The 22,609-nt window shown below is 63.7% G+C and overlaps 1 protein-coding gene across 5 annotated transcripts in view; it reads right to left on the bottom strand.

Annotated features, from left to right (window-relative positions):
- Positions 1 to 22,609, bottom strand: part of PEMT (phosphatidylethanolamine N-methyltransferase) — a 38,913-nt gene that overhangs the window by 9,152 nt on the left and 7,152 nt on the right. For 3 of the 5 annotated variants that reach the window (NM_214365.1, XM_021066250.1, XM_021066251.1), the window contains 1 exon segment: positions 17,330 to 17,437. In NM_214365.1, coding sequence (NP_999530.1) covers positions 17,330 to 17,422 — 93 coding nt within the window. In that variant the 5' untranslated portion in view covers positions 17,423 to 17,437. 5 annotated transcript variants of the gene reach the window in all.

The raw sequence follows: 22,609 nt of genomic DNA, 5'->3' as shown, positions 1-22,609 counted from the left end.
GGACGCAGCTTTGGGTGAGGCGGGTCCGGCCACCTTGTCAACGCAGCGCAGTGTGGGACCTTATCTGGCCCCTGATTCAAACACACCAGCTGTAACAAGGCACCTCTGAGACTTCAGACGACACTGAACACGGGCTGAGCACAGAGTGGTGTGGTTCTCGTCTGTTCTACTGCTACCAAGATGGATGGGGTTTAGCCTCTCGCCAGAAACTACCGGGAACCGGATAAGCGCTTTCCAGACACTGGCACGAAGGAGTACAGGACGCTGACTTAACCCTATAACCGTGTCGGTGTCACTGAATGCTGACGGCCAGCAGCTCAGGTAAAGCACGGAGAGCATCAGCCTGGGTTGAAAGAGCCGGATCCGACGGCACACTGGCTGCGAGAGACACTTCACTGACACGAGTGCACATCAGCTAAAGGCGACATGCTGCCAACACGGGTCCGAAGGAGGCCACGGGGTTGTATGAATTTCAGACCAAGCAGATTTCAGAGCAAGTATTATTACCAGAATAAAGAAGACTATAATTTACGAAGAGGACATGACCATTCTAAATACCCACGCACCCCACACCTGATCTGACAGCATCTGAAATAAAACGGATCCATCTGCAAAAGAGAGACAGTATTTCAATACCCCTCTCTCAGCATGGATAGAACAAGATCCAGACTTGAATACTATCAACCGACGTGGTCGACCGACCCTGTAAAGGACTCCCCTCGACAGCAGCACAAAATGAGCTCCCACTGTGGCTCAGCAGGTTAAGAACCTGACTCATCTCCCTGAGGACGCAGGTTCAGTCCGGGGCCTCCCTCAGTGGGTTAGGGATCCAGCGCTGCTGCAGGCGGCAGCGTGGGCTGCCGCAGATGTGGCTTGGAACTGGCACTGCGGTGGCTGCGGTGCAGGCCGGCAGCGGCAGCTCCACGCTGATCCCACGCCTGGGAACTGCCATGTGCGGCAGGTACAACCATACAAGAAAAAGAGCCCCAAACGAGCTAGTTTCAAGTAACATGGGACACTTACCAAGACAGACCACACTGCCGGAGACAGAAGGAGGCACAAAAACTAAGTCAGGAGAATTCCAGGCGACACAAAGTGTATTCTCGGACCACTAATAACAGAAAGATCTGACCAGAAATCCCCAAACATTTAGAAACTAAGTATCGCATTTCCAAAAGCCAACTCAGGGGAGAAAGAAGAGGTCAAAGGGAAACTAGGGGGACCCTGAATGGAATGAGAATGAAAGCACAACGTACCCGCGTGTGTGCCCGCGTGTGTGGGCTGCCGCTGCGGCGGCGGAGCTGGGGGCTTATGGCCGTCAACGCCCACAGGAGCGAAAGAAGGAAGGTCCGCCACGGGGCTCAGCTCCCACAAGAAACTAGACAAAGGAGAGAAGGAGACCCATGTCAGCGGAACATCTGGCCAGAGGACAGGCGAACAGCAGAGCAGAGCCAGTGAAGCCAGACGAGCAGATTAAACCTCGGGCCGGACTGCTCAGGAAGAAGCCCCAGGTTCTCGCCATCCAGACGGCATCACCAGAGTCTGGAGATGGTGAAGGGTAGAAGTGCCCGTGCGTTTGGTAGCTTAGAAAAAACGCACAAGATACAGTGTGGACGAGCCTTGAGGACATGGTGCTAAGTGAAGCCAATCGCAGAACGGCAAACACTGCGTGATTCCACTCCTGCGCGGCGCTCCGAGTCGTCAAAATCTCGAAGACAGAAACAGAAGGGTGTCTGCCAAGGGCTGGGGAGTTGGGTTTAATGTCTATGGAGGTGCGGTTCTGTAAGACACCAGGAGTTATGGGGGTGGACGGTGGCAAGGGTTGCACATGATGAGAATGCATTTCATACCCCTGAACCGTACGCTTAAAAATGGTCACGAGGGAAACATTTCTGTCGTATTTTATCTCAGTTAAAAAAGAAAGAGGGGAGTTCCCGTCGTGGCGCAGTGGTTAACGAATCTGACTAGGAACCATGAGGTTGCGGGTTCGGTCCCTGCCCTTGCTCAGTGGGTTGACAATCCGGCGTTACTGTGAGCTGTGGTGTAGGTCGCAGACATGGCTCAGATCCCGCGTTGCTGTGGCTCTGGCGTAGGCCGGTGGCTACAGCTCTGATTGGACCCCTAGCCTGGGAACCTCCATATGCCGCGGGAGCGGCCCCAGAAATGGCAAAAAGACAAAAAAAAAAAAAAAAAAAAAAAAAAAGCTAAAAAGCACAAATCACCAAAGCTCGCTCAGAAAAACAAGCAGAGAGCCTGGCCAGCACTACATCCTTCAACGTATTTTAACGTAGTGGCACAAACAAAGCTCCAGTCCAGAGGGCAGCACAAACGTTTAAGGCAGACGTAAAGCCAAGCATGAACAGACGATGCCCGAAAGTGGAAAGGGAGCGCCCCAGCTCGCTCAGGGAGGCCCGCATTCCCTGATGCCGCCACGAAAACATCACAAGAAAACGAGAGGGAAGTGCGCCCTCCGAACAAAATGCAAAAGCTTCAGACGACACGTTAACAAAGGAGCGAATGGAATCCAACAACGTGCTGAAAGGAAGAGAATCGTGAGCAAGTGAGGTTTTCACGGTGAAGACGGCCTGAGGACTCGAGGATAAACAGAGAGACGCCCAGGCCCACGGTCCGAAAACTCGGAATTCACCCAGACGTCCTTCTCCCACCGAGTCTGTAGGCTCGGCGCCGCCCCAACCAAAACCCCAGCCGGCCTTCGGTCGCCAGCGTAAGATGCGCACGGAAACGCCAAGAACTTAGAATGACGGAACAACTGAAAAAGAAGAACAAGGCGGGGCCGACGGCTGGGGCTGTGTCACCGCCCAGAGCTCAGCACTGCGGACAGACAGACAGACAGACAGAGCCCAGAGCTCACCCCACGTGGGAGGGACCCGGGGCTGTGACAAGTGCAACGGCAGCTTGTTCAGAGGAGAAAGGGGATCATGGCACCGGGTGTCGCACACAAAATAATAGTGAGCTGCTGCTAGAGCCCGTGTTAGAGCCGGTAATTCAGACCACATACAACCATGAACACCGGGCGGGTTGTAAATCGAAGCATAAGCCCGCGGCTATGAAACATGCTGGAGAACCTGCGAGACCCTGAGTCACACGCTCAGGTCTTAGATACACCGTGACGAGCACCACCAGAGAGCAAACCGACCAAGACGGCGGTCACCTCCTGGGGAGGGGTACCGCCCTCTGCCAGCACAAACGCCCCCCAGGCCCCTCGGCCCCGCCCACCCCCTCCCCCGGAGGCCAACAGTGGGCTTGGGGAACTCCTGACCCACCCGCTGGCTGGAGTGGGGGCCGGGCAGGAGCGTGAGCCTGGGCGCAGGCAACATGCCCAAGACCTGCTGTCACAGAAACGCTAAGATGGCAAATTCTATGTACATTTAACATGATAAAGATGTTTTAAAATATACACAGACGTTTTTTGTCTTTCTGTCTTCATTACCGCTGCACCAGCAGCAGACGGAGGGTCCCAGGCTAGGGGTCTAACCGCAGCTACAGCTGCCGGCCTCCACCACAGCCGGAGCATCACGGATCCGAGCCGCGTCTGCCACCTACACCCCGGCTCACGGCAACGCGGGATCCTTCACCCTCTGAGCGAGGCCCTCTGTGGAACTGCGTCCTCACGGATGCTCGCTGGATGGGTTTCCGCTGCGCCACAAAGGTACCTCCAGCCCTGGGACTCTCCACACGCCTCCCGTGCAGCCACAAACCACCTACGTTAAATAAGGAAGGAGAGGCAAAGCTTGGGGTCCAGCTGAGGGGGCGCCAGGCAGCCCATCCCACTCCCGCCCCCGGGTCCCGCGCTCCTCCTCGCCCACTGCTGCCCCCCCCACCCCGCCCGCCCACCCGCCCCCAGGCTCCGCCCACACAGGGTGCCCTCCCCCCCCAGCACTGGCCCCCAACAGGCCCGCTGTTTGTACACCGCGTCTGTCCATCGGTCACGCTCTGCCTGGTGGCCCCCTGTCCTGCCTTTGGGGGCAGTGGTAGAAGGACAAGATGGGGGAAGGAAAGGGGCTCAGAGGCCCGGCCCCCACGGAGCCGCCGCCCAGGGGGCAGACAGACAGCCCTGCAGCCCTGGCTCTGCAGCGGGGGCCTCGGAACAGGCCCCACCCCTGGGAGCCCCGAAAGGGGGCTAGGGGCCGGGGAGGGTCCTTCTGCCCCCAGCCTCACAGGCGGCTCGGGCACATTTGCCAACTCAGAAGCGGGTCAGGCGGGGGCCTGGGTGGAAGCCGGTGCAGCCTGCCCTGCGGGAGTCGGGGCAGGGCCCAGGGGCTCGCGGCTGGCACGTCCCTCGGGAGGACCCGTCACGCAGACCGTCCAGTGTGACCTGCTCTCTCTCCCTGGCCCCGGGACGGGCAGTGCGGTGGCCGAGGCGGGCGCCGTGCCCACCTTGAAGGAAGCCACGTGGCCTCTCAGCGGGCCGGCGTGTCCAGTGACAGGCCTCACCAAGCAGACCCGACACTGCTCTCAGGTTTTTGTCAGGAGTCACTGCAGGGGAAGGAGAGCGGGTTCTCCGCTGAAGACCCGCTCGGGACGGACCCGAATGCGGTCTCCTATGGCACCGACAGTGTGTGGGCCACACGCAGCTTTAAGCTCTAAATAAAACCAGGCCACCTGAAGAAGCCACAGCCCAGGAGTGCGCGGCTCCTCAACTATAACCCAATACAGCGCAAAAAACGCGGGCTGCCTTCCTGGTCAATATTGACGTGAACTCCAGCCTCAGAGGGGAAATTCGGACCTGCCGGGCTGGGCTGGCGGCTGTCCAGACATGTGGGTTCCGAACACGGCCGGGCCTTCCCTGGCAGCGCGGGGCGGGGGGGGGGGGTCGGGCAGGGACGCGCCCAGCACCAACTCAGTACCAGCACCGCCGCCGCCAGCTGCTCCTCCTTTTTCCCTCTGAGGTTAGACTGGCTTCTGTTAGCAGGGAGGTGATGTGAGGGCAGATTTAGAGGTAAAAGCGAAATTCACATGTGCTGAAAATGTACCCGTTTTAATGCAAAGTGAGCTCTGACCACACGCACGGTCACGGGGCAGCTGTCTCATCGAGACACAGCACACTCGTTGCCATGGAAGCCCCCCGAGGCCCCCAGCCTGGTTTCCGCCCCGGCTGTACACGGGCAAGCATGCCGGCTTCGCCCTGCCTCTGCACGGAGACCCTGAGAGCAGACGGGGTGGGCAGCGCAGGGACGGATCCCGGCTGGTTCCTGCACCCCAGCCGAGGGGTGCCGTGCGCATGCGCGTCTGCTGGGCTGGAGGCAGACAGGCCCTCAGTGGTCTGAGCGCCCAGGCCCCCCCCACCCTGCGGTGCGACCCCCAGGAGGGTGGGCAGGAAAGACAAACCAGGAGACGGCAGGGGACCCTCGGGGACACGTCCCACAGTCGAGGCGCGGCAGGACGCGGCGCTGACAGCGAGGAGCCAGGGCCTCTGCGGCGGTCCCGTTACCCACTGCGCCACCTGTCCGCTCACCGGCCCTGGGACCCCAGACCGCAGCAGCGGTGAGGTGTGGCCAGCTTCCGTCCCTTGGGGTCTGGTCCCCAGTCCCGGACGGTAGACGGTGGTGGCAACTGCCAGGAGGCCACTGACTGGGCTGGAAAGGTCAGCCGAGACCTGGGCTGCATCAGGGAGGCAGCAGCAGGCGACAGACAAATACTCCCGCAGCTGCTTTCCAGGTGAAACGGACAGACCTGCCCAAGGCACAGTGACAGGGCCGGGACCTCCCAGGGCTGCAGGGCTCCTGCGGACCCCTGCACAGAAGGGCGGGCACGGCCAGGCGCCGGTGCGGCCTCGAGGTGTCACGGGGCCGTGGGGCCCATCGGCGGCCACCAGATGGGCAGAGCCGGAGCCAGGCTGCGGCTGCCCCGTCCCCCGTCGGCCAGCGCTGCGCTGAGATGTATGCTTCGCCTAATCGGGCTCCCTCGCAGGTCATCCAGAAAGAGGCCCGTCTCCATGGACTGGGGTGACAGTCTGCCGGGCCAGGCTTGGGAGAGGTCGCCAGCTCAGGTGACCAAGGGCGCTCACCCCAGCGTACCTCCAATGACGCGCCTGTCATGCGTCAGCAGCTGGGAGGGGCCTGTCCCTTGGCCATCACCAGCCTCTGGGCGCGGGCTGGACAACAGGACACAGCTGGCCAGGGCAGGCCGCGCGCTTAGGTGGGGCTGTCTTTCGGGGAAGAAAGGCAGGAGTGCAGTTTGAACCCTTCAGCCACGGCCGCCCCAACTCCCGCACCTGCGCTGCCTGCAGGGTGGGCAGCGGAGGGAGGCGCTGCTCCTGGGGGGCCTGGGCCCCCAGCCCTCGTCAGCCCCACAGGGCACTTCCCAGTCCTCAGGGCCACGGGGCGTCCTCAGCTTCCCACGTGGGCTGCACGTCGCTGGGTCCCTGACCTCTCCTGGGCACGGTGGACAGGTCGGCAGGGGCCACTGAGATGGAGCCCAGCCACGCGGGTCGCCCCGTAAGGGTCCAATGTGACCAGGCCACCCACAGACCCACGCACACCTCACACCTCCAGCACGTCCACCCACCCGGACGCCACAGCTTCTGCACGTTCCTGCCACCTGGAGGGGCTCTCCTCTGCCCCTCGCCTGCCTCTGGCGGCTCCTCCCCGGCGTCCCGGGTCCAGGGTCCTGGCCTCATGTCCTCCAGACCCCTGACAGCAGAGCCGGGATGTCCCCCGTGGCGCTGGGGTGGCCGCAGCCAGTGACTCACCCACGCATTCCGACCCAGAACCCAGAACAAGCCCTGCTCTTGCTCCAAACTTTTGCTCTCAATGTTCTCCCGTGATAATGAGGCTGTGCTGAGGCAGGAAACGTCCTCGGCTCTGAAGACGCAACAACACGGGGCTGCGGGGACAGGAACTGTGCAGGGTGTCCTGGGGCCCAGGTGACACGGTGCCGTTCTCGCCACTGTTCCTCGTACTTAGAGTGTGCCGACTGAATTCCCTCTGCCAAGAGCCTCCCGTCCCCAGGGGTCTCCAAGCCCCCAGGCCACGTGGCTGGGCTCTGCCCCCCGTGGCATCTCCTGAGCCCTGGAAAGGTCTCAGTGGGACCCAGGCCGCCCACTCGAGCCGCCAAGGGACACCAAGGGGGGTCCTCGCCGAACCTGCACTTGGACACGGGCTGAATCCAGAGCGGCTAAGCGCCCAGGCCCACAGCCACCCCTGCCCGTGCGTGGCTCATGGGAAGCCACGTCCACAGGGCAGGGGAGTGACAGCATGGGGCAGGCATGCCCAGCAGCCAGGCGCACTTTCAACGGCCAGGCCTCGCGGGAGCGCCGAGGTCTTGTGCACAGAAGCAGGCGGGGCCCTTTGCACATGGCCAGGCTCGGGGCGGGGAGCTGACAGATTTAAACCCCGGGGGGCTCTGAGGTCTGGGGGAGGGCACCCCGCTGTGCATCCGGGGGCACAGGGTGGGAACTGGCAGCAGGCTCTCGGTGTGGAAGAGGGTCAGGGGCTCCCACTCTGGAGGGTGCTGAGCTGGCCCGGGGTCCTCGGCTCACAACCTGGAGGCCGGCCTGAGTCCCCGTGAGTTTGGGGAACGGCCTCGAGGCTGCGCCCAGAGGCGCGTGTCATCCTCGCAGCCGCTGGGGTCGTGAGGCTGACTGTTCATTCTGCAGCTTCCCCACCCTGGCCCATCCACCGGGCTGTTTTAAGGACAGAAATGAGGGGGCCAGGGGCGGCGGGGTGACCAGCAGGATGGAGCCTGGCCCCCCACTGAGGCTGAGGGGCGGTGGTTTTGAGGGCCAGGGCTGAGCGCCCTCCTGCTCCGGGTGCTGAGGGCAGGCACGACGCCCTCGGGGCGAGCGCAGCTGCCAGGGCCCGCAGGCAGTACACACAGACCAGCCGAGGCCGGGCTCCCCGCGCTGCACTGGGCACCAAGGGGACCGGACCAGCATAGCCTCTGCCCGCAGGGCCTCCAGTGTGGGCCGGCCGTGCTGGGGATGTGATGGCCAGAGAACGGGCACTGGGGGCATGGGGTGGGCTCCCTGAGGGCTGCAGAGGAGGCCCCTACAGAGGTGGATCATCCAGCAGGAACGTGTGACCTGCAAGGCCCCGGGCGCCCGTCCTGCCAGACCGAGTGTGGCCCCGGAGGCCAGGTTCCCTTCGGGACCTCAGGCGTGGTATTCGGCAGGAAAGCTGTGCCCACCAGAGGTTGCCCGAGGCAGCTGGAGGGACAGCGTGGTCGCTGGGATGAAGGAAGCCTCATGTGGGGGAGAAGGCGGAACCGAAGAGCCAGGGAAGGAAAGACGCACGAGTCCAGGGGCCGACGGACAGAGGCAGCCACACCGCGCAGACGGCGGCGGTTCCGTCCACGCAGCCAGCGCCCACCAGCCACAGCAGCCCAGCTGAGCAGCCCCGACATCCGCAGACCAGACTCAGGGGCTTGCGCCCGGGGGTCAGCAGGTATGAGGCTGGGGCCGCGAGGAGGGGAGAGTCCCTGAGGGCTCTACGGGGGCCACAGGCCCAGAAGATGGGCGGGAGGCCCGGCGGGCAAAGGGATGCAGAGGTGCCACAGGCCACATGCACCCAAATCAGTGGCATTGTCCAGAAGTTTCCCTGACCTCGTGGCGGGTCCAACCCTCTACAGCGACAGCAGCCGTGGCCTTTTTTAAATAACCTTTTACCTTTTGCTTTGAACCCTAGTAGGTTCCCATCAAGGCTGCGAAGACAGCAAGGGGTCCCCGTGAGCCTCAGGCCAGCACCCCCTTCCTTGGGCAGAAGCCGTGCTGTCCTTCCAGGTCTGAGGACTGGGAGGGAGGCACGTCCAGGTCACAGCCACATAGCCATGGCCTGAGCCATCCCAGAGGCTGCGACAACATGGAGGGCAGCGCGGGGCCGGAGGCAGCTGCCCCCCCCCCACCGCCCCCCCAGCAGCAGCAGCAACACAAAGGGCTGCGTCCTGATGGAAACCCAACCCCATGGCAGAGCCGTGCTGGGAACAGTCTCTCCTCGCTGGGTACAGCCTGGCTCAAGATACCGTGTTCTGTGCTAATCACCCCCCGCGGGAACACTGCGGGGACCTGGGGGGTGTCTGTGGCTCTCTGTCCCCCAAGGATGGAGACAGAACAGCACGCTCCCTGCCGGCAGCGCTGTCGCCCCGGGGACCCCACGGCTCCCTGAGCAGCTGCTTTGCAGACACCCAGCCGGGACCCATCAGGGATTCCCGTGGCTCTCGGGCCACACGTCACGCACGAGCCGCCCCGCTGGCCTCCCCGCCCACCCCCACCCCGGCCACACCGTCCTGTGACCCGGAGGCGCCAGGTCCAGCAGATCCGGGACGTGCCCTGCGAGCAGATAAGCTGGACAAGCACGTTTGCTTTAGGGCTGTTTACGGGGCAAAGTCTGAAACGAGATGCTCGGCCCCGCTGAGCCCCGAGGGCGGGACAGGACGTCCACACGAGGCCGAAGGGTCAACCAGAGCCCACCGAGCCACTCGGAGGGCAGCAAGGAGCCCCTCTCCCCTGCACGCGCCAGGCGCTGCTCCTCCCCAAGCAGCAGCCTTCGCTTCGACCAAGGAACGGCTGTGGGAGCGGGAGGGGGTCACGGAAGCTCCCGGGCGGAGGGCCCGGGGCCCAGGGAGGCATCCGCGAGGCCCTCTCACTGGCCACCTCTGGCCCGTCTCAAGCTGTGTCGGGCGCAGGCACTGCCCACATCTAAGCTTTGAGGGTCGTAACTGCAGAGACTGCAATCGAGGGACCCGGCCGGGGCGGGGGCAGACGGCGGGGGCCCGGGGGGAGCTCGTGAGGTGACGAGGGCCAAGCAGCTGCTCTGAGGCCCCAGGCCGTGTAGGAACCATGGCCCTCGCCCCAGGCGGAGGCTCACTGGCCACCATCCTGCCCAGCAGGGAAGAGCAGGTAAGGGGCCGGTCGGGAGGCAGATGCGGGCAGGGGACGCGATGGCCGCCGGGGGGGTGGCCAGAGCCGCTGGACAAGCACAGGGCACCCCAAGGTCCCCAGGAGGCGGGGCCTGAGCAACGATGAAGCTTCCCTAACAACCGGCAGGTTCACTGGTGCAAAGCAGTTCCTCCCTGGCGGGGCTGGGTGAGCCCGCTCCGGGACTTGCTGTCAGGAGACCTGCCTGCTGAGCTCCGCCCCTACCCCGGACACCGGAGGGTCTGGGGGCTCCGCCGGGCGGCCCTCCCCCCGGGGTGACCCTCCCCAAGGAAACGTGCTGGCCTCACAGCTCACGAGGGCGGAGACCCGGCTGTCCTCGCTCTTTCTTTTTAATTATCCTGCTGCTGTTTTGACACAGACACCCAAGGTCTAAAATTAGAGCACTGGGTCTCACCCCTCACTTTCCGAGCTCCCCGTAGGGGGCGGGGGCGGGGGGGGCACCGGCCGGGGAAGGTGTCAAATCCGCACTCAGGGAACAGGGCCTTCTGAACACACCGCTCCAGCCCTGCGTGGCCAGAGGAGCCCCTGCCCGGCCACCAGGTCCCTTCGGGGTCCCAGCCCCCACACCACTTCCAGAAATTTAAGTGTGAAGGTGCCTGGAGGGCAGGGGTTAGAAAGGCTTCGAGTCCCCACGCGTCCTTGGGACCAAGCAGCCAGAGCTGCCCTCTGTGCGGGTCACATGCAGACCTGGGCCAGAGATCGGGGTCAGGGCTCCAACAGCCCCCAGAGAGAGCGCGCAGCCAGGCCCCTCTCCCCCGGCAGCTGGGTGGCCTGGGGGCCGGGCTATGGGAAGGCAGGGAGCGGCGCCCCCTTCTCCTCACCCAGGATGGCCCGGTGGTCTCCGTGGTTGATTCTCCGGGTCCCTTGAAGGAACCAGAAGGGCATCGTGTGAGTCGGGGCTGTGGATTCCGTACCCGTCACGCCCACAGGGCTCCCAGGAAGGGCCCTGCCCGGCTCGTCCCACCGAGTCAGCCTCGTGGAGGACCTCGGGCCGCGGCCCTGCAGCCAACAGTGCTGGAGCTTCTGCCCACACCCTACCTCATCCCTGGTGGCTTCTCAGGGGAAGCTCGTGCAGGGGTTTGGCTGTTGGAAAAGGAGACGGCTTGGGGGACCCTCCCTTCACCTCCGCCACCGGCTGAGGTGCCAACTGGCCTCTGTCCTTCCCGAGCAGCCTGACAATCCGTGGGACCAACACCTACGTACCCCGCACCCCGCTACAGCCGACCGCCACGGGCTTCCGAGGCACCACTGTGCATCTGAGCACAGCAAACGGTGCAGCACCTCTTCCGGCAGGTTGGGTGCTGCCAGCAGGGTACAGGCCTGGCCCAAGTTAGGCAGGCAAGTGGAGCCTGTCCACGGCAGGACTGCATCACCACCTGGGCAGCCTGGCCACAGGGAGTGGCCAGGGCGCCGGAGACAGGAGGCTCCAGGCAAGGTTCTGCCTGAACCTCGGGGCCCTGACTCCTGTGCCTGTTTTGCAGATGAGAAAACTGAGGCTCAGAGAAGCCAAAACTCCCACCCAGGTCCCAGCCAGGAGGCGACAGCAGCAGCAGCCCAGGCTCGCATGCTCAGAAGCGTATCCTGCCCAGGCCAGCTTCACTAGCTCCAGGGGCCACGCGGCCCCAAAGCATCCATTCCAGGTGGCTGCCCCTTGCAGGGGCCACATGCATCCCCGCCTACAGGAAGTCCATGCTCGGTCATAACATTGACACAGGGGGGGCGGGGTTCACACCCCGGGACACCAGCACGGGTCACAGCACCAGGCTGCAGGGCTGGGCCCAGTGCTGTGAGGGGCCCTTCCTCCAGCAGGAAGGGCCCAGGTCCAGGCTGCCACTTAGGGCTGTGTCTGCACCAGGCAGGTCCTCAGGAGTAGGGTAGAGGGCGGGTGATGCACAGAAGCCCCCACTGCCAGGCCAGCTCTGCTCTCACGCCACCTCTCTGGACTGCAGTTGCTGCTTCTGGAAAACCTAGGGTTGACACCCCCACCCCCACCTCACCCCACCCCACCCCTGCCCCAGGAACCTATGCATCGAATCCCTTCAGTGGTGGTGGTGACAATGATGCCCCCGCCAGTCGTCGTCAAGAATGCCCTGCCCCAGCACCAGGGCCGTGCTGCCCCCTTGCTGCAGCGCAATGCACCGTCCGCCAGAGGCTGGGAGAGACACAGGGTGGGGCCCCACACCCATCAGCTGGCTGACCTGGATGGGCCACCCACGCCCGGCCACCCCGCCCGAGACCCGCAGGACAGAGGTGGTCCCGGCAGGGCAGCTCTGCCGGCACCATCTCAGAGCCCTTCCTCCTCCCGCACGCCCCGACGCTACAGGGCGCTCGTGTCCCCCATGGGGACAACTGAGGCCGAGCGCCTTTCCTGAGGCGACAGGGAAAGCCAGGCCGGGCAGCCAGACAGCCCACCCTTAGGGGTTCCCCAAGCTCGCCAAGGTCACCTCTCTTCCCCGTGGCAACGTGGTGGGCAAGGTGGCGCTGCACGCAGGCAGGAGGGTCCCAGAGGCGGCGTGGACAGGCCACTGGGGGACATAACTCAGACGTGCCTTCCGCGCAGGAACCCGTCTCACAGCTCAGGCCTTCCCAAGGCAGCCCTTCCTCTGTGGGCCCCAGGGGCTCTGAGCCGCCCTCAGCACAGACCCCGCCTGGCTGCTGGGGCCCCGGTAACCCGACCAGGTGCTCGGGGGCGGCCAGGCCGCGCACAGGCGGGAGGGGGGACCCCTGGACTGGCCTGGGTCCATGGGGCGTTTTGTGGGTGTCCGCAGGTGGCAGCCTCCTGCTGGGCAGAGCAAACCCGCTCTCCGCATCGCCTCTGTCCCGTCTGGCCACCACCCGGCCCCACTTCCCACCAAGCTCGCCGCCAGAATGCGGGACAGCTCAGGATTCTGGACGGAGAGGCGCAGGGCCCCCTGGGGAGAAGGGCCATTAAAAGGCGACCAAAACTTCACGAGCAACTGAAACTGACGGTAACGTGTGCTTTCTCCAACCCCACCAAGCGATGAACACGGGCCCCCTGGGGGTGGCGTCAGCCCCACAAGAGGCCCCCGCCCCCGACACCGATCGAAGGCCCAGCTCATCACCGGGCTGCACACCCGGGGCTGCGGGACCCTCCTCAGGTGGCGTTACCTTGCTGGAGGGGCCCGCAGAACTCAGAGCACAGGCCCCCCTGCAGCTCACCAGCCTACCACAGGATCCAACGGGGGAAGAGCAGGGGGAGGAGACCGGGGACCCACAGCTCTGCGGGTGACGGCCAAGCTGGACGCTCCCAGAGCCTGTGGGTCTCCGCACGCAGGGATTAGATCCGCCCCCACCTCCCCAGACAACCACAGCCCTTCGGGGTTTGAGGAAAGATACGCCCTTATCAGGAATCAAGCAGCCGAGCCCCGCAGCGCAGAGCCCCTGCCGGCCGCCCTGGGGGTCACGGGCCTAGAGCAGGTCTGGACAGTGTACGCTTCCCACGCTGTTTTCCCATCTGGGCCGCAGGATAACCCCCGAAGGAGGGGAGCCCGTCCAGTCAGGGCGGCCGAGGAGCCAGGCCCTCCCCGCCGGCCCCTCTGCCTGCGGACCCAGCCCTGGACGGTGGGAGAACCTCGTGGCCAGCTGGGGTCAGCCCAAATGTTGTGCTGCAAGGGCACTGACACCCACCAGCATGGGCCCTGGCGACCTGGAGCGCCGACACCGTGCCCAGGTGCTGCGTGGCCCCCCCAAGACCCACCCCCAGCACAGCCATCACCTCCTGTGCCTCAAAACCTCTCCCTGGCTGATGCCTGACTCCTGGAAGCGAGAAACCAGCTACAGAAACGCTCCAAGGCGCACCCCCAGGCCGCGGGACTTTTCTGGGCTGCGATGCTGGGACCAGGGGCAGCACTCGGCCAACAGCGCAGGAAGCGGCTGGAGAGAAAAGGCCCGGGCCTCTGTGCGAATGCACGAGCCCTCTGGACGCCTGCAACCAGGCAGCTCCCACGGCCCCCTCCTGGCCCAGGCATTCTGGACACTTTCACACCCTTGGGGAAAGCAGGTAAAGGCCATTCCTCCACACCTGAGCTGAGGCAGCGGGAGGCCCAGGTCAAAGGTAGCAGTAAAACGAGACAAAAACCCAAGCCTTGGAAGTCTTCGATGGAATCTTGGCTGCTCTCAAAAGACCAGGGATGGGCAAAGCCAACAACAGAGCCAGGCTGGTAAAAGGGCGGCACCCTTGCCTGGCCCGCACCCACCCCCACTACAGCACACACCCCGCCCCAGGACACCCAGGGCTCACCCATGATGACACCAGGCTGGCCCTGCCCCTACCTCCCAGGCCCCCACCCTCGCAGGCCCCGCCCCCAGGCCCCTCCCTCACCCCAGGCCCTGCCCACAGCCCCACCCTCACCTCCCAGGCCCTTGGTTTTATCCAGGAGGTGAAACACAAACTCACAAAGAGGGAGTTTCCGAGGTGGCTCAGCCGTTAAGGAACTAGTACCCATAAGGATGTGGGTTTGATCCCTGGCCTTGCTCAGTGGGTTAAGGATCTGGCGTTGCCCTCGAGCTGTGGTGTCGGTTGCAGACACGGGTCAGATCCCTCATTGCTGTGGCTGTAGCTCTGATGAGACCCCTAGCCTGGGAACTTCCATGTGCTGCGGGTTCAGCCCTAAAAAGACAAAAAAAAAAAAAAAAAACCCTCACAAAGAACAGACCACAGACCTGCGGGTCGCGGAGGCAGGGAGGGAGCAAAGGCACGGGGCACGCGGGGATGGCACGAGGACGGCGGAGGTTAGACGCCAGAGCTCCAGGGGTCACAGCAGACGCCCCACGAGGTGTGTGTGGGCCCAGGTCACGCATCTAACCTCAAGGCCACAGGGTCAGCAAGACGGGGCCGGGAGGCCCGATCTGCCGGGAACACCACGGGAGGCCGGCGAGCCCACCTGCCTGCAGAGAACGTTGCTGGTCCCGAAACTCAGCTCAGAGCTCAGTGGGGGTTCGCAGCCAAGCCCTTCGAGCCAGACAGGACCCAGGGCGTCAGACAGCCTGGTCTAAGCCCAGCCCAAGTGCCCTGCACGCCCGTACACACGCGTGTGCCCCTCTCACACACACCTCACTGCTGGCCAGCACTCAGGGACCTCCCTCAGGGACCAGCCGGCCTGGCCGCCACCTCATCCCCCAGCCCCGCTCCTCCAGAAGCCCAGCAACACCTCAGACCCTGTGTAGCCCCCGAGCCTTGGCGCCACGAGACCCCCTGTGGGCCCCGGCCTGATTCCTTAAGCAGAGCCCACGTCTGGACCGCAGTCAGATGGCTCCAGCTCTAGCCAGCCGTCCTCTCCCCCGCTGCCCAGGGCCACCTGGGTCAGGCAGGTGGGCCAGCGTTTCAGAGCCTGCCTGCGGGGCCTCCCCTCACAGAAACCAAGCCCTGGGGGTGAGCACAGGGCAGGCGGGCCTCCCTCAGGTGCTCAGTGATTCCCTGTAGGCAGGAGGGGCCTGGGCAGCCAGATGGGCAACCTTCAGGCCACAGAGCACAAGGGCACACAAACTGGGGTTGGGGGGGAGCCCCCTGCCCTGCCCCCTGGCCTGCCCCACAGCGCCACCTACTGGCCTCGTCCCTCAAGGGCCCACAGCCACCAGGGCAAAACACACCCCTGCCAGGGCGCCCCCAGACGGACCGGGGCACCCCATTTCCTGAAAAGGAGGAGCCGCCCTGGGGAGGCTCCCTGCAGACAGGGGTGGGGGTTCCTGAGGAGTCCTCGGGCTGAAGAGCAGGGGCGCGGGCGTGAGAGCTGGGCTGGCCTGGACGGGTGGAACCCTCTACGCAGAAGACACCAGCTGCCCGGAAGCCCCACGTTTACCTGCTGGCCGGGCAGGCCTTCAATCGCGCCCCTCCCCGGGCGGAGGGTTGACCACACGGTCACGCTGGCTACCACCCTGGGCACTCGATCTGCGGGTGTGTCCCAACCCTCCTGGACATCGGTGACAAGCAAGCTGCCTTTGACAGCTGCGCCGCCGAAGCTCACGAGCAGCTCCGTCCTCTGAACACAGGAGAGCCGGACAGGCCGGGGCGGCTCCTGCCCGTCTGTGCCCAGAGGCAAGTCCCTCTCTGCAGGGTCAGGACGGGCAAACGGTCACAGACGGAGGGGCCAGAACCGTCACGAGCCGCGTCCTGCTGACCACGGCCAGGGCGAAGCAGACGCAGGCCCCAAGCAGGGTGCCGTCCTGGCGCCCAGCAAGAGCTGTGTCCCCCCGGGGCACCTTCTCCTCCCCCAGCCCCACACGATGAAAAGGAAAGGGTGCAGCTGGAATCGGTCTCAAGTGGTGTCCACGTCTGACCTCAGAACCCGTGGAGCTTACCCGCCCACGCCCAGCAGCCCGAGTTCAGGGTCTTGACGTGGGAGGTGGCCGGGCTCAGCGGGGGAGTTCTCCTGTCCCCCTGAGGCAGAGGGGGTGTGAAGACGCTGGCCTTGAAGATGGGGGGACGCGGCCAGGAGCCAAGGAAGGTGCTGCCACCGGAAGCTGGGCCAGGTCCCCTGGAGCTGGGGGCACCTGGATTTCGGCCCCGTGGTGCCGACTCCGGGTTCTGGCCCCCAGAGCCGGGTGGGATACGGTCCTGCTGTTCTAAACGCCCAGGGCGCGGCGATTCGCGACAGCAGCACAGGAAACCAGCGGAGCGCACGGCAAAGGCGGCGTGTCCAGCCCCGAAAGGAGCGCGGTCTGTCGGGAGGGACAGCGCTGACCTCGGCCGCTTTGACGGGAGCGCCCCGCCCCCACCCTGCTGTCCCCAGATGAAGCGACGACGATGCAAACACGTCCTGTCCTGCCCGGGAGCAAGCGATTACCCGCGACCGCTTCGGAACAGCGTGTGCGGACGCCGAGCCCGGCCGAGCTCGCAGGGCGTCCTCCGCTCAGCGTCGGCAGGCGGGGCAGGAGCCTGGGGGCGCCCCTCCCCACCCCCCAGAGATGCCACACGGTGGACCCCACGTCTCGGCGGGGGAGGGGTGTCTCAGAGAAAGGCTGCCGTGCTCCCCAGCAGGCCGGCCCCCCAGCCCCCCATCCTCCGCCCAGCTCTGCACCCACAGAGGGCCTGGGTGCCGCTCTGCCCCCTGTTTCACTTCCTGTTGGCTCCCCCTTGCTCAGCACACTGCAGCCCAGGGCAGCCGACCAGGCTGGGCGTCGGGGGGGAGTCCTAAGAAGGCAGCCTGGCTGTGTGGCAGGAGGGGAGCCAACCCCTACCAAGACCGCCCACCTCACTGCAACCCTGCCAGGCACCCATGGGCAGCCCCGCCGAAGCCCAGGGCTATCTGCCGATGCCAAGACGTGGTGGGACCCTCACAGTGAGGGGGGCCCCCGGCCAGCGTCCTCCAACTGGGTGCCGACCCCGACCGGGAAGCAGAGGCGGCGCTCCCACCAGAGACGGGGGAGGGGAGGGAAGAGCCGTCCAGCCGTCGGCGTTGGCGTGAGGGCACTTACCACATTCCAGAAGAGTGGATTGAAAGCGATGGTGAGAACCGCAGCCACGAAGCGGGCATCAGAGGGGTCCACGTAGCCCAGCAACCTGGTCATAACGCAGAGGTCTGCCTGTGGGGACAGGGCCGGTGTCAGCGCAAGACCCGCCCGGCCCAGACACGGGGCCCAAGAGACGGCAGCCCCCAGAGCTCAGAAACAAAGTTACCCTCCGGGAACAGGCCGGGCGGCTCGGGCACAGCCAGGTCCAGCGAAGGTGACTCCGGTGTAATCTCACAAAAGCCAAGATCAAAGTCGAAACCCAACCGGCCGTGTCGTTCCCGTCGGAGGGCGGTCAGGCCCACGGCGGAAGCACCGCGAGGAGGCCTGTGACTGCGGGTGAGTGGCCAGCACACTGACGGGCAGGGACCCCACCGCGGCCTGGGCCTGGGTTACAGGACCCTGCAGGCATGTTCAGAGGCCCCAGAGGAGACCCAAGGGCTGACATCTGGGGGACACTGCTCAGCTCAGCCTCAAAGAGCCAGCAAGGTGCAGCCATGGCCTCCAGCCCCCTGCCAGACTGGCCCTGAGTGCTGGTAAGGGTCCCACCACCAGCATCCCCGCCCCCACACCTGCCCGAGAATTCACACTCGTGTGCAAAGCTGTCCCTTCTGGCACGCGTGCCTTGAAAAGACAGGACACGGGGGTCTGCTACAGGAGCAGGGTCAGGCAGACGCGCCGTCCCCAAAGCAGCTCGACGACGGAATTTCAATACGCTAGGCGTGTGTCCACCCGCCACATCCCACACGTCCAACAGGCCAGGAAGGAAGCCGCAGAAGCCCAGCACCTGGCGCGTCTGCAGGAAACAACACCCGTCGCTTGGCACCGAGCGCCGCTCCTGTGTGCAGGGGATGGGCTCGAGCGCCCCGCGTCCGGGGCCCGCTTCACCCCCGCCCCTGTGCCACGCACCCTCGGGCTGGGCACCATTTGCAGCCTCCATCCTCTCCAGGCTGGCAGCCCACCCCGGTTGTGACAACCCAAACCAGCTCCAGACACGGCCCAGGTGTGCGTGGGGACAGAACTGGGACGTCCACCTCCAAGGACAAGAGGAGGGAACAGCTGGACGCCTCCCAGGCTGTCCTTTCTTTAAAGAAGACGAGGTGCCTCCGACTCTCCGCACAGCGAGTCTTTGCTCACAGAGAGAATCGCATCACTCTTGGCATTTTCTTGCTCTTTTTAGAGCCTCGAGGCGCCTGACCGCAATTCAGAACCGAGTGGACATGGCCAGCAAGCACGTGAAAAAATGCTCAGCATCCCTGATTATTAGAGACATGCCAATCAAAACCACCACGACACAGCGCCTCATACCAGTCAGAATGGCCGTCATTAATACGTCCACACACAACAAACAGGTCTCCAGGGTGGAGAAAAGGAAGCCCTCCTGCACTGTTGGTGGGAATGGAAACTGGTACAGTTGCTCTGGAGAACAGTATGGAGGTACCTTAGAAAACCATACACAGAACTACCACCTGACCCAGCAATGCCACTCCTGGGCACCTATCCAGACGAAACTTTCCTTGAAAAAGACATATGCACCTGCATGTTCACTGCAGCTCTACTCACAAGAGCCAAGACATGGAATCAACCCGAATGGCCATCGACAGATGAGTGGATTAAGAAGATGTGGTATACACACACGATGGAATACTACTCAGCCATAAAAAAGAACAAAACAATGCAATTTGCAGCAACATGGATGGAACTAGAGACTCTCATACTAGGTGAAATAAGTCAGAAAGAGAGACAAATACCATGTGACATCACTCATATCTGGAATCTAATATACGGCACAAATGCACCTTTCCACAGAAAAGAAAATAGTGGCGAACAGACTTGTGGTGGCCAAGGGGGAAGGAGTGGGACGGATTGGGAATTTGGGGTTAATGGATGCAGACTATTGCCTTTGGAATGGATTAGCAATGAGATCCTGCTGTGTGGCACTGGGAACTCTGTCTAGTCACTTATGATAGAGCCTGATAATGTGAGAGAAAAGAACGTATACATGTATGTGTGACTGGGTCACCACGCTATACAGCAGAAAAAAAAAATAATGTATTGGGGAAATAAAAAAAACACAAAGAAAAAAACCCAACAAACCCTTAAGGGATGATTCTAGAGTAAGCAGAATTGTAAATTTACGAATTGTTACTAAAACTGGGCTACGCTTTAGTAATAAATGTGTTTATGTGTGTCAGGCTTTCTATATTTTTTTTCCTTTTCTTTTCCTCAAATATATGAGGAAATGCTACAACATGACCAAAAAAAAGCATCGCGTGGAAGGCAAGTCTAAGTCATCAGAGTTCTGGTCTTTCCCACGGTGTCCACTCTGCTGGGGTTTGGGGTTTCGTTTGTTTTGGGGATAGAGTTCAGGAGACGGTGCCCAGGTGGTCTGCCCCACAGGCCCCCAGCCCTGGGGTCCCTGCAAAGGGACGGCTACCCACATGGCTCAGCCTGACCGCTGCCCGAGGTGGCCGCGGCAGATTCGGCAAGTCGCAGAGCACAGAGGATGCCTGGCCTGTGGGCCCCCGCTCCCGCTCAGCCTGCTCTCCCCAGAGGCAAAGCTTCACCTCTGCGGGGCCCAGGGCGGAGCTGGGGGACAGCAGCACGTGACAGAAGAAAGGTGCAGTTACATGAACGCTGGGCAAATGGGCCCAGGCACAGGACCGATGGACAGACACAGGGAAGAGCCCTCCGTGACCTCTGCGGAGAGTGAGGCTGGACGCAGGGCCTCGCCCCATGGACCACAGCCAAGGTCACCCTGTGTGCTCCCGCCAGCCTCTCTCCATCTGCGCCAGGTGGCACCTGCCCAGGCTCAGGCTACGGCCGGGAGAGTGGAGCCCTGAGGACGGACTGGCTTGCCAGCCTGTGGGAGACCCAGGCCCATCCCCAAAACCTACAGAACGGGGGTGGATCCACCGAAATGATTAAAGCACCTCTGGCTGCTAAGCCCCATCCACTATGAGAACGAGGGGTGACTGGCCTCCCACTTGGGTCCTACCCGGCCACCTGTGGAGCAGGCTGGGGTCCAGGACAGCCTCGCTGTGAAGGCAGGTGGCGGCCGGCTCCGTCTCACTGGTCCCCGCCCTTCCCCCTGGGCCATCTCAGCTCCCAGCCGAAACCTGCCTCGCCACCAGCCCCTCGCTCCTCTCAAGTCCAATCTGGTGGCCACCCCACGGTCCCCCGTGCGAAACTGCTCCAGGCGTCCACACCTTCATGATGGAGCCGGTTTTCCGAGCTTCCTGCCCCCCCTGCCCCCCCAGGTCCCCTCACCCTCGCCAACACTCACGGGCAGGCGGCGGTGTCCCCTCCATCCACCTCACCCGCCACCCTTCCTGCCACCCATCACCCACATGGCATTCAACGCCCTTTCAAAGGGCTTCTGAAATAAACCCTATCCCTCAAACTCCTATTCACTCCTCAAGACCCAGGGCCCCCTCCTTTGCATCCTTAGCGTATCTCAAGGACACACCACAAGCACGTGGTTACCTGTCCCTGTCTTATAATTGTCCCTCCTCAGACAGGAGCCACTCCCCGTCTCCTCTTCTGCACAAAGACCAAACGTCTGTGGGCCAATGGGGGCCCTCGTGTCATCATCAGTGTCTGGGGGCCAATGGGGGCCCTCGTGTCACCATCAGTGTCTGGGGGCCAACGGGGGCCCTCGTGTCATCATCAGTGTCTGGGGGCCAGTGGGGGCCCTCGTGTCACCATCAGTGTCTGGGGGCCAGTGGGGGCCTTCGTGTCACCATCAGTGTCTGGGGGCCAATGGGGGCCCTCGTGTCACCATCAGTGTCTGGGGGCCAGTGGGGGCCTTCGTGTCACCATCAGTGTCTGGGGGCCAACGGGGGCCCTCGTGTCATCATCAGTGTCTGGGGGCCAACGGGGGCCCTCGTGTCATCAAATCGTGGGGCTGAAGGTACATGTGGCTCCTGGCACCCTGATCCACTTGGGCCTCTGACCAAGGCGGGGGGTGGGGGCAGAGCAGGCGGCCGTGTGGGGTCCTGCAGGCAGCAGCCTGGAGGCCAGCAGGTCCCTCTGCTTCTGAGGCCAGCGACTCACCAGCTGCGCAGGCACTGAGCTTCAGGAGTATTTGTTTTTCCGGCGCCTTTTAGGCTGAGAGGTCAAGCACATTCGCGAGCCCCCGCAGGAGCGGGGGGTGGGCCCTCAGTCTCTTAGGAACTGGGAGTGGGGTCCGCTCAAGGCAGCTCAGCCTCCCTGGTCAGGCCAGGGCCGGGTGCACGGCGGGGCAGCTGTGTGCCGGGAAGAGCCTCCCGGAACTCCAGCCCTCACCACCTCCACAAACCACGCTTCCCGCCTGCCTGCGCCCCCCGCATTTGCCAGCGCACAAAACATGCTTCCCATCACTTGCGGGCTTTTGCGACAACGACAGTTCTCTAGAATGTATGTGGCCTCTCTGCAGACACGAGTTTCAGTGTCAGCCAGACTCCCTTTTAAGGAGCGTTCCGGCCGAGGGGTGGCTCCTGGGAACCGGAATTCTCCCGCCTTGGGCGGGCGCAGCAGGCGTGCGTCCCTGGGGAAGCCAAGGCCCCCAGCTGCCAGGGCCCCAGGTGGCTGCGGCCTGTACGTGCGGAGCAGAGAGGTAATCCCGTCCCGCAATCATCTCACCAACCCTGTGAGCCAAAGGTCGTCACCCTGGCGGCCCCACGTGGCGGAGAGGCACACCGAGGTGGCCGGCGGATCGCGGCCTCACGCTCCCTCGCTTCTCACCAGGAGCCATGGGCTGCGGAGGGGCCTCTGCAGGGCGGGAACCCACAGCCCCGGGTCAACCGCACGGGCCCTGGGCTGTGGCTGCTGCCCTTGGGTGACCCTGGGGGGCAGGGCAGGAGGAGGGAGCCAGCAAGGGCACGGGACCTTCTGGGCTGGGGGTGGCCGTCCCTACTCAGCTGGGGTCCAGGTGGCCCGGCCCCTCAGGAAAGAGAGTCAGCCAGGGAACTGGAGACTGCCTGGCTCTACTTCCCCAAAGGGTCCCGGGGGGAACACTGACCTCGCTTAAGCTCTCCACTCGGACCCCAAGCGCCCCGAGACCCTACCCCAGCGGGGTCTGCGGCTGAGCCCTTGCCATGCGCATCTGCTTCAGGTCCTCACGCCTCGCCTCAGGCAATAGCCCTGAAGATGAGCGCCCCTGTCTGCAGGGAGCTGAGTGAGCCAGGGGCCCCTCTGGATTCCAGATTCCACGTTCCAGATTCAGGCCTGGGGCAGGGCTAAGTCCTGAACCCTCCCGGGGAGGCC

This window comes from Sus scrofa, chromosome 12 (genome assembly GCF_000003025.6).
Source record: "Sus scrofa isolate TJ Tabasco breed Duroc chromosome 12, Sscrofa11.1, whole genome shotgun sequence".
NCBI classification, from domain to species: Eukaryota; Metazoa; Chordata; class Mammalia; order Artiodactyla; family Suidae; genus Sus; species Sus scrofa.
The sequence above is the reverse complement of the archived record's forward strand: the minus strand, read 5'-3'. Positions and strand labels throughout refer to the sequence as shown.